The sequence below is a fragment of the Pseudophryne corroboree genome, chromosome 7, assembly GCF_028390025.1.
Source record: "Pseudophryne corroboree isolate aPseCor3 chromosome 7, aPseCor3.hap2, whole genome shotgun sequence".
Taxonomy (NCBI): domain Eukaryota; kingdom Metazoa; phylum Chordata; class Amphibia; order Anura; family Myobatrachidae; genus Pseudophryne; species Pseudophryne corroboree.
Genome location: NC_086450.1, coordinates 237,582,127 through 237,596,247, shown reverse-complemented (window position 1 = coordinate 237,596,247; position 14,121 = coordinate 237,582,127). Strand labels below are relative to the sequence as shown.

At 46.9% G+C, this 14,121-nt stretch overlaps 1 protein-coding gene across 4 annotated transcripts in view; it reads left to right on the top strand.

Annotated features, from left to right (window-relative positions):
- Positions 1-13,354, top strand: part of IQCB1 (IQ motif containing B1) — a 352,259-nt gene extending 338,905 nt beyond the window's left edge. For all 4 annotated transcript variants that reach the window (XM_063934042.1, XM_063934043.1, XM_063934041.1 and 1 more), the window contains one exon: positions 12,706-13,354. In XM_063934042.1, coding sequence (XP_063790112.1) covers positions 12,706-12,938 — 233 coding nt within the window. In that variant the 3' untranslated portion in view covers positions 12,939-13,354. The remainder of the gene's footprint in view (positions 1-12,705) is intronic.
- The last annotated feature ends 767 nt before the right edge of the window (positions 13,355-14,121 follow it).

Below are 14,121 nucleotides of genomic sequence, written 5' to 3'. Positions count from 1 at the left end.
CCGCAGCGTCTCACCACCCAGCCAACCCACCCGCCTGTATACACATCTTCCAGTTCCCGCTTGCATCCACAGCTTTCCTTGCCCACCCACATCCACACCTGCCCGACCACCCGCTGCTCAGTATTCGCAGCACTCCACAATCCCCGCCACTGAGGGACAGGAAGGAGGACAGCTAATCGGTAGGGACTAATATTTGTTATGTTATTTCTCCTGTGGGGGGGAGGGCGGGGGCAATAGGATTTATGGGGGGGACAATGTGAATAATTCATGTGGGGAGCAATAGGATTTATGTGGGGAGTATTGTTATTGATTTATGTGTGAGCAACATGATTTATGTGGAGAGCAATGCGATTTATGTAGGGAGTAACATGATTTATGTGGGGAATAATGTGATTGTTTTTCCTGTGTAGGCCAATGTATGTGTGGATTCTTTGTTTACTGTGATGGCCAATGTGTGTTTTTAGTTTTTTTCTGTGGGGAACTGATGGTGTGCCTTGGCAATTTTAAAATATTGTTCGGTGTGCCGCAAGTAAAAAAAGGTTGAAAATCACTGCTCTAGGCTGTCACGTAAAATTGTATTGCCTTTTGCTGGTGCAGCTTCCCTGAAAGACACAGCTGATCGCAAAATTGAGACTACACTCAAAACATTGTACACAGCTGCTGGGGTGGCCCAAAGACCCACTATTGCATGTGCGTGGATCACTAAAGCCATTGCTAAATGGTCAGGTAACTTAATTGAGGGGTTGGATTCCTTGTCTAGGTGGGATGTTGTCTTACTCCTGCAGCATATACAGGACTCTGCAAACTTTATGGTGGAAGCCATAAAGGAAATAGGAGTGCTTAACGCACGCACCACCGCTATGGCAGTGTCGCCAAGCAGGGGCTTATGGCTACGCCAGTGTACTGCTGACGCGGATTCCAGGAAAGGCGTGGAAGGCCTACCATTCACAGGTGAGGCCTTGTTTGGAGATGAATTAGACAAATGGATCTCCACAGCTACTGCGGGTAAGTCTACGTATCTTCCTTCCGCAGCCCCCCAACCAAGAACACTTATTCAGCTTCTAAGTTACAGTCCTTTCGGATGGCCAAGTTCAAGGGCAAATCCAGAGGTGGTTCTACGTCCTCCAGCGGCGCAAGAGATAAACCACGTAAACCAGCAACAGCAGGTGCTCAGGAACAGAGCTCAGGCTCTGCTTCCTTAAAGACTTCAGCATGACGGTGGACCGCAATGCCTGGAAGGCTGTCAGGTGGGAGCACGCCTACAATTCTTCAGTCAAATTTGTGCCAGGATCCCTGGGTCATAAATCTTATTTTCCAGCGCCACAGACTGCAGTTCCTATAGCTCCCACCTCACAGATTCTTCAAATCAGGCTTGCCAGTTTCACAAGAGGCAAGTATAACTTTACAACATGCCATCCAGAAACTGGTACAGACTCACGTCATTGTTCCAGTTCCACCTCATCAGTTAAACAAGGGGTACTATTCCAACCTGTTTGTAGTGCAGAAATCGGACAGTTCGGTAAAACCGATTTTGAACCTCAAGTTGTTGAACCCGTATTTACGTGTGTTCAAATTCAAGATGGGGTCTCTGAGAGCGGTGATCTCAGGTCTGGAGGAGGGGGAATTGCTAGTGTCTCTGGATATCAAGGATGCGTACCTTCATATTCCGATCTGGCCGCCTCATCAGGCTTATCTACGATTTGCACTGCAGGACTGTCCAGTTCCAGGCCTTACCATTTGGTCTCTCCACGGCACCGAGGATGTTCACCAAGGTGATGGCAGAGATGATGTTTCTACTCCGCAAACAGGGAGTGGACATAATTCCGTATATGGACAATCTCCTGATAAAAGCATCATCCAGGGAAAGGTTGCTGGACAGCATTGCTCTCTCAACCAAACTTCTCCAGGATCATGGGTGGATTCTGAACCTTCCGAAATCTCACCTAGAGCCAACACTGAGGTTTCCATTCCTGGGAATGATACTGGATACAGAGTCGCAGAAAGTGTTCCTTCCGTTGGAAAAGGCATTAGTAATCCAGTCGATGGTTCGGGATGTCCTGAAGCCAACCCGGATATCGGTGTATCTGTGCATTCGTCTTCTGGGGAATATGGTGGCCTCTTATGAGGCTCTTCAATATGGAAGGTTTCACGCAAGACCCTTCCAGCTCGGTGTGTTGGACAAATGGTCCAGATTGCATCTTCACATGCACCAGAGGATCCGTCTGTCGCCAAAAGCCAGGATCTCCCTTCTGTGGTGGCTACAGACTTCTCACCTCATCGAGGTTCGGATTTAGAACTGGATTCTGCTCACCACAGACGCAAGCCTCAGGGGTTGGGGAGCAGTCACTCAGGGGGTGCAGTTTCAAGGAAGATGGTCAAGTCAGGAAGTCATTGTTCCAATCAACATTCTGGAACTCAGGGCCGTATACAACGCCTTTCTGCAGGCGTCACATCTTCTTCAAGATCGGGCCATTCATGTCAAGTCGGACAATGTGACGGCAGTAACGTACATAAACCGACAAGGCGGAACGAAAAGCAGAGCAGCAATGTCAGAGGTGTCAAGAATTCTCCTCTGGCCAGAGAGAAACGCTGTGGCATTGTCAGCGGTCTTCATTCCGGGAGTAGACAACTGGGAAGCAGACTTCCTCAGAAGACACAACCTGCGCCCGGGGGAGTGGGGCTTTCACCCGGAGGTGTTCAGGTGCTTGACAAGTCGATGAGGATATCCACAGATCGACATGATGGCCTCTCGTCTCAACAAGAAGCTCAAGCGGTATTGTATTGTTCCAGGTTGAGAGACCCACAGGCGGTTGCGGTAGACGCCCTGACGACTCCATGGGTCTATCAGATGGTGTACGTGTTTCCTCCACTTCCTCTGATCCCAAGAATTCTAAACAGAATAAAAAGGGAAAAGGTTCAAGCAATTCTAATTGCTCCGGACTGGCGAAGAAGGGCCTGGTACGCGGACCTTCTGGAGATGCTCCTCGAAGATCCGTGGCCTCTACCTCTTCACGAGGATCTTCTGCAACAGGGCCCGTTCGTCTATCAGGACTTACCGCGGCTATGTTTGACGGCATGGAAGTTGAACGGCTGATTCTAGCCAGGAGAGGGATCCCTAACAAGGTTATCCCGACTATGATCCAATCCATCGTGTTTGGAAGAAATATGTCTCTTGGTGTGAGAGCAGAAACTTTTCTGTGGTGGAATTCCATCTGGGACGTTTCCTGCTTTTTCTACAAGCTGGTGTGGATGTGGGCCTACATCTGGGCTCCATAAAAATCCAGATTTCGTCCATGTCCATTTTCTTTCAGAAACAGTTGGCTTCTCTCCCTGAAGTCCAGACATTCTTGAAAGGTGTTCTAAACATCCAACCTCCCTTTGTGCCTCCCACGGCACCTTGGGATCTCAATGTGGTGCTGCATTTCCTCTAATTGGACTGGTTTGAGCCGTTACAGGAGGTGGACATAAAATATCTTACGTGGAAGACCGTCACACTGTTGGCCTTGGCTTTATTTGATTTTCCATGGGGACAGAGCTGAACTCAGAACTTGTCAGCGATTTCTTCCTAAGGTGGAGTCTGCGTTTCACATCAACCAGCCTATTGTGGTTCCGGTTGTCACTGACACCCAGGGGCGGACCCAAAAGAAAATGATAGGGGGGGCACCATGGAAGGGGCAAGTACATTTGCGTGCGGCTTCAGTGCATGTGAGGTGGCGCTTCTTATACAATGCCCACAGTTGTAGCGCTCATTATGCAATGTCCACTGTACTGGTAGTGCCCATTATATAGACCCCATAGTAGTGGTGCCCCTTATGCAATGCCCGTATTGCCCCCAGTAGTAATGCCTCCAGTCATTTAGCACCCTAGTAGTTATGCCCCCAGTGGTAATGCCCCTGCAGTTATGACTCCAGTAGTTTACCCCCCTCCCCCTTTAGTTTAGCCTCCCAGTGGTAATGCCCCCAGTAGTTTGCCTGCTTGTAGTTTAGCCACCAGTAGTAATGCCCCCCCTGTAGTTTGCCCCATTGTAGTTTAGCCCCTGTAGTTATGCCCCCCTTGTAGTTTATCCCCCAGTAGTTTGGCCCCTGTAGTTATCCCCCAGTAGTTTGGCACCTGTAGTTATGCCCCCAGTAGTTTGGGCCCCCTGTAGTTTAGCCCCCAAGTAGTAATGCCCCTGTAGTTACGCCGCCAGTAGTAATGCCCCTGTAGTTACACCGCCAGTAGTAATGCCCTCCTGTAGTTTGCCCCCAGTAGTTAGCCCCTTTGTAGTTGTCCCCCAGTAATAATGTCCCCCAGTAGATGCCCCCCCAGTAATAATGTCCCCCAGTAGTTTGCCCCCAGTAGATGCCCCCAAGTAATAATGTCCTCCAGTAGTTTGCCCCCATTAGTAATGCCCCTTAGGAGTTTGCCTCCAATAGATGACCCCCCAGTAATAATGCCCCCAGTTGTAATACACCCAGTAGATGCCACCAGTAATAATGTCCCCCAGTAGATGCCACAAGTAATAATGTCCCCCAGTAGTTTGACCCCAGTAGATGCCCCCCAGTAATAATGTCCCCCAGTAGTTTGCCACCAGTAGAAATGCCCCTTAGGAGTTTGCCCCCAATAGATGACCCCCCAGTTGTAATACACCCAGTAGATGCCACCAGTAATAATGTCCCCCAGTAGTTTGCCCCCAGTAGATGCCCCCCAGTAATAATGTCCCCCAGTAGTTTGCCCCCAGTAGATGCCCCCCAGTAATCATGTCCTCCAGTAGTTTGCCCCCAGTAGTAATGCCCCTTAGGAGTTTGCCCCCAATAGATGACCCCCCAGTAAAAATGCCCCCAGTTGTAATACACCCAGTAGATGCCACCAGTAATAATGTCCCCCAGTAAAAATGTCCCCCAGTAGCTGCCCCCAATAGTAATGCCCCCAGTAGATGCCCCCCAGTAATAATGCCCCCAGTAGTTTGCCCCCAGTTGTAATGCCCCCCCAGTAGTGATGCCCCTTGTTGATGCCCCCCCAGTAGTAATGTCCCCCCGTAGTTTGTCCCAAGTAGATGCCCTCGCTGCACTAAGGAAGAAAAAAATTAAATCATACTTACCGAGCCCCGTTCCCGCTTCCAGACCGCTGCAGTACTCCTCTCTTGGCGTCCTCTCCTCAGCACTATGAGAGAGACGTCATGACTGACGTCTCTCCCATAGCGCACGCCGCACAGTGACAGCGCCGGAGGCAGGAGCTCAGTACTGAGCTCCTGCCTCCGGCTTTCAGTGAGGAGAGACGGGCGCCCGCTGGTAACACAATCTCAGCGGGCGCCCGTCATCTCCCTGTGCGGGGATGGAGGCCACAAATGACAGGGGGGGCACGGGCCCGAGTGCCCCCCCCCCCCCCCGGATCCGCCACTGCTGACACCTCTGCTACTTCAAAGACTTTGGATGTTGTGAGGGCTTTGAAGGTGTATGTGAAGAGAACAGCTTGTCACAGAAAGACGGACTCGCTGTTTGTTGTTCTTTATGATCCCAATAAGGGCCCTCATTCCGAGTTGATCGGTCGCAAGGCGAATTTAGCAGAGTTACACACGCTAAGCCGCCGCCTACTGGGAGTGAATCTTAGCTTCTTAAAATTGCGACCGATGTATTCGCAATATTGCGATTACTAACTACTTAGCAGTTTCAGAGTAGCTCCAGACTTACTCTGCCTGTGCGATCAGTTCAGTGCTTGTCGTTCCTGGTTGACATCACAAACACACCCAGCGTTCGCCCAGGCACTCCCACCGTTTCTCCGGCCACTCCTGCGTTTTTTCCGGAAACGGTAGCGTTTTCAGCCACACGCCCCTGAAACGCCGTGTTTCCGCCCAGTAACACCCATTTCCTGTCAATCACATTACGATCGCCGGAGCGAAGAAAAAGCCGTGAGTAAAAATACTTTCTTCATAGTAAAGTTACTTGGCGCAGTCGCAGTGCGAACTTTGCGCATGCGTACTAAGCGGATTTTCACTGCGATGCGATGAAAAAGAACGAGCGAACAACTCGGAATGAGGGCCAAGATTGGATGTCCTGCTTCTAAGCAGACTATTGCACGCTGGATCAAACTTACTATACAGCATGCTTATTCCACAGCAAGTTTGCCATGTCCAAATCTGTACAGGCCCAATCTACTCGGTCGGTGGGTTCTTCCTGGGCGGCTGCTCTGCCGAGCGGCTTTACAGCTCTGCCGAGCAGCTACTTGGCCTGGTCCGAACACATTTTCTAAGTTCTACACGTTCGATACTTTGGCCTCTGAGGACCTTCAGTTTGGTCAATCAGTTCTGCAGGAACCTCAGCACTCTCCCACCCAGTTTGGGAGCTTTGTTACATCCCTATGGTACTAAATAGACCCCAGTATCCTCTAGGATGTAAGAGAAAATAGGATTTTAATTACCTACCGGTAAATTCTTTTCTCGTAGTCTGTAGAGGATACTGGGCGCCCGCCCAGTGCTTCGTTATTCCTGCAGTTGTTACTTGGTTAAGTAATGTTGGTTCAGCCGTTGCTGTTCCTGTTTCAAGTTTTGTTAGCTTGGCTTTCTTGTTGTGTGTGCTGGTTCGGAATATCACTCACCTGTCTATACCCCATGGTACTAAATGGACCCCAGTATCCTCTACGGACTACAAGAAAAGGATTTACTGGTAGGTAATTAAAATCCTATTTTTTCAGTCACCCCACACCGCTTAAATCCTCTGTTTGTGCTCTGTGTTTACTGTCACAAAATACAGGGGATTATTTGCTGTTTTTTGTGTTTGTCTGGCTATAGGGGGTAATTCCAAGTTGATCACAGCAGGATTTTTGATAGCAACTGGGCAAAACCATGTGCACTGCAGGGGAGGCAGATATAACATGTGCAGAGAGAGTTAGATTTGGGTGTGGTGTGTTCAATCTGCAATCTAATTTGCAGTGTAAAAATCAAGCAGCCAGTATTTACCCTGCGCATAAATAAAATAACCCACCCAAATCTAACTCTTTCTGCACATGTTATATCTGCCTCCCCTGCAGTGCACATGGTTTTGCCAAGTTGCTATCAAAAATCCTGCTGCGATCAACTTGGAATTACCCCCATAGTGTACTGTTACACCCTAAGGCTACATCCCATACAATGTCTGCTACACAGGGCGGGATATCCGTGGACGCTCCTGCATCATACAGTGCTGTCGTTACGGATTCACCATTGGGTAAAGTGTTAGCTGCTGGTTCAAGCGCTGGGTGTCATACATCTCCCAATCCGCCTGCGACACCTGTGGCCAATCAGGACCCACCTTGGGCAGCTTTTTCAAATATGCTGACTACGCTTGTAACACGTCTTACACCCCCTGCGGGGCCTCCCGTGCCATTACAGCCACATATTGTCGCTGTAGTCAATCCGCTATGGGCGGATACTCTGTCCAGTTACAGTAATTAAATAAGGCTTTGGTTAGACAAAAGTCCACCCCACGTCCCTCTGGGGCCAAGGGGTCATCTTAGCGGGCCATTTTTTCCTCACAATCCACTAATATTTTGGATAATTCTTCCGATGAAGATGGGGAATATACTGATCCGTCAGACACTGGTACAGTTGCTTCTGATGAGGAATCTACAACCCAGGTTCATGTTCCTGACCTTGTGGAGGCTATCAAGCTGATTCTCCAAATTGATGATGACATTGAGCCTCCTGTTACATCTAAGAAACCTCATAAGTTTAAATGTCAGAAGGTTGCTAAAGTAGTTTTACCACATTCTGACCTTTTAATTGACATACGTCAGGAATCCTGGTCATCTCCAGGAAAGCAGTTTTCCCTGTCTAAAAAGATGCTAGCTCGTTATCCTATCCCTGCGGAGTTGAGTAACAAGTGGGAAACTCCACTGCCGGTGTACTCATGTCGCCCGTCTTGTGGTGTCATCTACTCTGCCTGTCACCACTGTCACCTCACTGAAGGAACCGACAGATAAGCATGTGGAGGGATGCCTGAAGTCTATTTACACTCTTACCATTGTTGTACATAGACCCACTATGGCTGCCTCTTGGGCGGCAAAAGGAATTGAATCACGAGTTCAGGCAATTGAGGATGAGCTACCTCAGAATTTTTCTGATACTGCCAGACAATATCTGTCGTATTTACAAAGTGCACTGGAAATGATTAATGCGCGAATAGTTCTGCTGCCAATATGGACTTATTGAGTGAAAAATAGCATGTCACCACATGCCAAAGAACAATATTGAAAACCAGAAATATCACCAAATTGTCCACAGGCACCGATTGATCTATGCTTTGGAGTTGTACTCCAATACAAGCAATAAAAGAAAAAAAAAACAATAGTGTAATATTGTTAATGCAATGCAGATATCTTTGAGAACATTGCAAGTTGGGTCCGTAACGTGAGGATAGTTCTACTACAATTGTAGACACTTCAAGCATAGACTGGTGAAGGCCAAACCTTAATGGAATTCCCCTCCATTCTCTATTCCTCACTGGTGTACCTTCCTCACATCATCCGATATCATAGAAGAAATTAGCAGGTATAGTATAATATCGTTTTTAATCACATAAAACAAGAAAACAAACAGGACAGGGTAACCACTGGACTCTCACTTTAAAGGATTGTCCACCTTAGATAGTATACAAACAAGGCATGATGGTAAATTATACCAGGCATTCCCAGCACCTCGCAAATCCCTCCACAGATCCGTTCCAGTGTCCCCTGTTCACAGCACAGTTCCGCCGATGCGTTTCGATACTCCCCGGATCTTTATCAAGTCATCTGGTCTATCCTCCAAAAAAAATCTTTGGATGTGTTACGGGCTCTCCGTATTTATGTGGAAAGGACAGCTTCCATCAGGAGGTCGGATTCTCTTTTTGTACTTTTTGGTTTTTACAAATGTAGCTGGCCTGCGAATAAGCAAACCTTGGCAGATGGATTAGAATGGTGATTGCACAAGTTTATGCCCAGGCTGGGCTCCCAGCTCCTGTTGCTATCAAGGCCCATTCTGCTCGGTCGGACCTTCTTGAGCGGCCCGCCGTGGCGCGTCCGTAGAACAATTGTGCAAGGCGGCTACGTAGTCCTCAGTGAACACGTTCATCAGGTTCTATGCCTTTGATACTTCCGCCTCCCAGGATGCTTCCTTTGGACGCCGGGTTCTTGTGCCCGCTACAGTGCATCCCCTCCCGTGAGGAACTGCTTTAGGACATCCCCGATGTTATTCCCTGTGGAATACCAGTGTACCCTGCTGCAGAAAAGGAGATTTATGGTAGACTTACCATTGTTAAATCTCTTTCTGCGAGGTACACTTGATTCCACAGGGCGCCCACCCTGACGCACTTAGCTTCTTTGGGTTTGTATGGCATTAGCCCGCTAGTCCCTTCTCCTGTCGTGAGAATGTGGTTCTATGTGACTAACATCTACCGTCTCTCTTACCTGCTACTGCATTGGACCGGTTAACAAAACTGAGCTTCAGTGCGTGGAGGCAGGGCTACAGAGGAGGCGGTACAGTGCATCCTGTGGAATCCAGTGTACCTCGCAGAAAGAGATTTAACAATGGTAAGTCTACCATAAATCTCCTTTTTAACTCTGTTCCCCTTCTATATACTCCCCTTCTGCATCCACACACTGCTGCATTCTTCTATTGGTCAAGGCCTTGCTGTAGCAGAATATCTGTCAGTTGTCTCAGCAGCTCCGTCATTTCTTCTTTGCCTCAGTAACTGATGCAAAACGTGTTCCCTTGAGTACCGATTTGACTTTAGAGACAAGATAGAAGTCACACGGTGCTAGGTCTGGTGAGTATGGACCATGTTCTAGTACTTGCAATCTGTTTCTCAGCCAAAAACTGCTTCACAGAGAGCTGCATTTGCAAGTGCATTGTGCTGATGGAGGATGAAACCGTTTTTCCACATCTTTGGCCTTTTTATTCTGCTCTGTTTTCCCCGCAAAGTTTCTAGTACATTTTTGTAGTAATGTTGATTCACTGTTGTGCCTTCTGGTACCCAGTCTTCAAAAATAACACCCTTGATGTCAAAACAATTAACATGGCTTTGAATTTGGATTTGCTTGGACTTGCTTTCTTCATTTTTATTGAGTATGGTGTTTTCCAGTGCATGGACTGGCATTTTGTCTCCGGATTGTACTGCAAGATCCATGTTTCATCATAGGTAATACGGTTATCTAAAAAATTGTTAATGTGCTTGAATTTCTTCCAAAATGTCTCTACTATGAATTTCAGCAGATCAGACAGCCATATTGGGCACATCATCTAGTGTGTAACCGGCAATCATGCGCTCCAGCGTGTCATTTGCTGTGTCGTCCCATTGGGCATGCTGCACACCTAACTGGACGATCCTGGCAATGACCAGATGCAGGGGAATGCAGCCGTAAACAATATATTGTTCAGTATGTATGGCATGGCCGATATATTGTTATCAGTCATGCCATCGGTCAGGTACACACCTCATAAATGATGTGTGTACCCGGCTTAACAGTTTCTTTGATGTGTACCGTTTCTGCTATCATTCGGATGTTGAGTCTACTGTCCGTTTCGAACAATTTCCTCAATTTGTTTTTCCACATTTTCCTTTCTCTTTGATGTGTATCCTAACGACAGTCACTGCTTCTTTTGTACTACTCAAACACATGTGCACGTGACATACAATCTTCCCTGTAAGCCTTGAATTGCATACGGAAAGATTTGGGGGAGTTTTCTTCCATTAACTGAAACTTTTAAGATAACACGTTGCTCTACTTTTAAACTAAGCATTTTTATGATACACAGGAAAAATATAACTTCTTCAAATGCTGTGTGACAGCAAACTATCTGTGCAAGAGGTGGGAAACTTGTGAAATTGTTTACGGATAGTCCACCGTCACTGTTCCCCCATTCCCTTTTAACTGACACAGTATGTTTTATTTTTATAAGTACGGTCATTTAATAGCCACACCTCGTACATACACGCATACAAGCAGGGTTACATATCGTGACACAAACACATACAGGCAGAAATACATTTAGAGCTGCACATACTTATGTGCATACATACATATGTGCAGGTTACATATAGAGACATGCATACAGGCAGGGTTACATATCAAGACACAGGAAGAGATACATATAGACATTAATAAAAACATAGGGCGACAAACTCCTATATACAGACAGATTTTACACATATATATAGGCAAGGATAGATACATACATACATACATACATAGATACATACATACATGCATGGTAGTACAACAGGGTTTCATATAAAGATACACATATAGGCAGGTTTACATATAGAGACATGCATACAGGCATGGTCATACATAGACACATATGGACAGGATTAACAAATAAACACATTCAAGCAGGATTACATATCTAGATACGGATATAGGTTTACATATAGAGACCTACACACATACAGGCTGTGATACATATAGAGGTACACGCATACATAGAGACAAGATGACCTGTAGACACATAAATACATACGGGCAGGGTCACACACATGTATGTGCATACAGATGGGCTGGGTTACATATCAAGACACATAGGCAGAGTTATATACAGTATAAAGAAACATACAGGCAGCTGCATGCATACATACATATTTACATGGGAAGCATGGATGGCGTAATGGTTAGCATTACCCCCTCACAGCACTGAGGTGATTGGTTCGATTCCCACCATGACCCTAACTGTGTGGAGTGCTTGCCTGGGTACCCAGAGGAAACCCACAGGTACTCCGGTTTCCTCCAACACTCCAAAAGTATATTGGTATGTTAATTGCCACCTACCACATACAGGCAGGGTCATGCATATACACATACATACTGTATATACAAACAGATAGACAGGCCCACACATATATACAGACAGGGTCACTTAAGGTGGGAACACACTAATAGATATATCTGCAGATCAATTGATCTGCAGATATATCTATGGACGGATCGGGCAGTGTGCTGTGCATACACACTGCCCGATCCATCGGGGACTGACGTCATGAACTGGGCGGGCGTGTTCACACTGAGCTGTCAATCACCGCCGGCCGCCGCAGCATGTGTACGGGCGGTCGGCCGACCGCCCCGTACACACACAGTGACGCGCCAATATATCGGTAGATATATTGGCTGTCGGCTGTGCTGCGCGGCCAACGCGATACGTCTGTGAACGACGGAGTTCACAGACGTATCGGCCGTACACACTGGCCGGCGGTCCCGCGATATATCGACCAGTGTGTACGGGCCTTAAGACACATATAGATGTGTCCTCATAATTCTTTTTTTCTCCTTTTTTGCCATAAATGCATCGAATTCTTGACGTCAGACACATTTCTCTTTTCTCTTAAGAGTTAATTTTCTCTATCCAGGGTACTGACCAAAAAAAACATTCTGACCCATACCTATCCACTCTGACCAGGCTGCTGATCCATACCCAACCATTCACTCTAACCAGCAGGACACTGACCCATACCCAACCATTCACTCTAACCAGGCTGCTGACCCATACCCAAGTATTTACTCTGGCCTGCAGGGGACTGACCCATATCAACCCATTAATTTGCTCAATCTGTCCAGGGTGCTGACCCGTATTCAGCCATTTACTTTGACTAGGGTGCTGATCCATGTTTATCCATTCACATTGGCGAGTATTATGACACGTTCATCCTTTCACTCTCATCAACAAGGAGCACCAACATACCCATCTGTTCCCTCTGAGCAGGTTAATGCTTTGTTTTCCAGGTGCCCCGAGTCTTAGAGATGCCACAGAGAAGGACATTGACTTATTTACCAGCAGATCTGTTCCTGTGTCCCATAAAGCCAAGCAGTGTCACAGCACGATGCTTAAACGCAGTCGCTGGCCCTGGTGGAAGAAGCTCAGTGATGAATTTGTCGAGGAAGATGATGGTTTGGTGGGTGACATAACTGATTTTGAGCATGGTATCATATTCATTGCTGGCAGCAAACAGCCCTAACTTACAGTACCATAATCTCCGAAAAAGTTCAATTCAGTTCATCAGCCATATGGTTCTATAGCTCTGTATTTCATCCCCTGAGGCGTTTGTCTAGGCTACAACTAAGAGAAAGCATCTCTATAAATCCTCTTGCTGTTTGCAGGCTGCCGTTAATGTGTTGTTTCTGATAACAAACTAACACGGAGGCATTTCAGTGCTACTTTTCTAGATAAATAGAGAGGAGGCTAATAAGTGTCACTGTGTTTTCACATGTAAGGTGCTATCACCAGTTTCCTGAATACTATATCTGTTGTCACTTATCACCATTGTTAATATGTAGATATTGTATGTACATTTGTGTATGTTGTACTTGTTAGTGTTTTGTTTTTTCTAATATTTTATGTTTACAACTAATAATAAACATTCTTTAAACTGTTGCAATGTGATTGTCTGCACTTTACTGTAAATAGATGACATCCAATATTGTAGCTTTGGATATAAGATTTTGATTTATGTTATTGAGTTGTCCAATATTGAAGCTTTGGATATAAGATTTTGATTTATGGTATTGGGTTGTAAAGTTGGATGTATTTTAAGTAAATATTTATTAACAATTGACCAATTGAGTACAATAAATACTATGGAACTGTGCCATACGCGTAGTCCCTGGTTTTGACACACCCCAGAAACAGAAGCAACACCACTCCATTTTCTGAAATGCGTCCCCATCCTGCCCCAAACTCCTGCAGCCTGTCACTTAGGTTGTGACTTCCCCATGTACTGTCAGGACCTACAGGACCATCGCAGCACATGTGCAGTAAAGCTATCATTTGACAGCTGTGACTGAATAGGTCCAGCGTAGGGAGACCAATCCGGGGCCTTTTTTTCAATCCCGGGTATCAGGATTGAAAAAAGGTCATTGCCAGGATACCCGGGATTGGGTTGAAGACCTGCCCGCCCCAGCCCACACAAGTGTCATAATGGGTGGAAGCTGAGCTCCTGGGCGGTGGGGTGCGTCCTGGTGGCTGGCATCACCATCGTGGGTGCGAGGGTTTGCCGGGTGGTGGGGTGCGGCGAGGGTGGCTGGCATCAGACTGCGCATCGTGACCTCTGACATCATGTCCTGCTGCGCAGGGTAAGGGGGAGTCGGATAGAGGTAGCTGGTCAGCGTCTGAGCCACCTGAGGACGCTCAGTGTTGCCCGG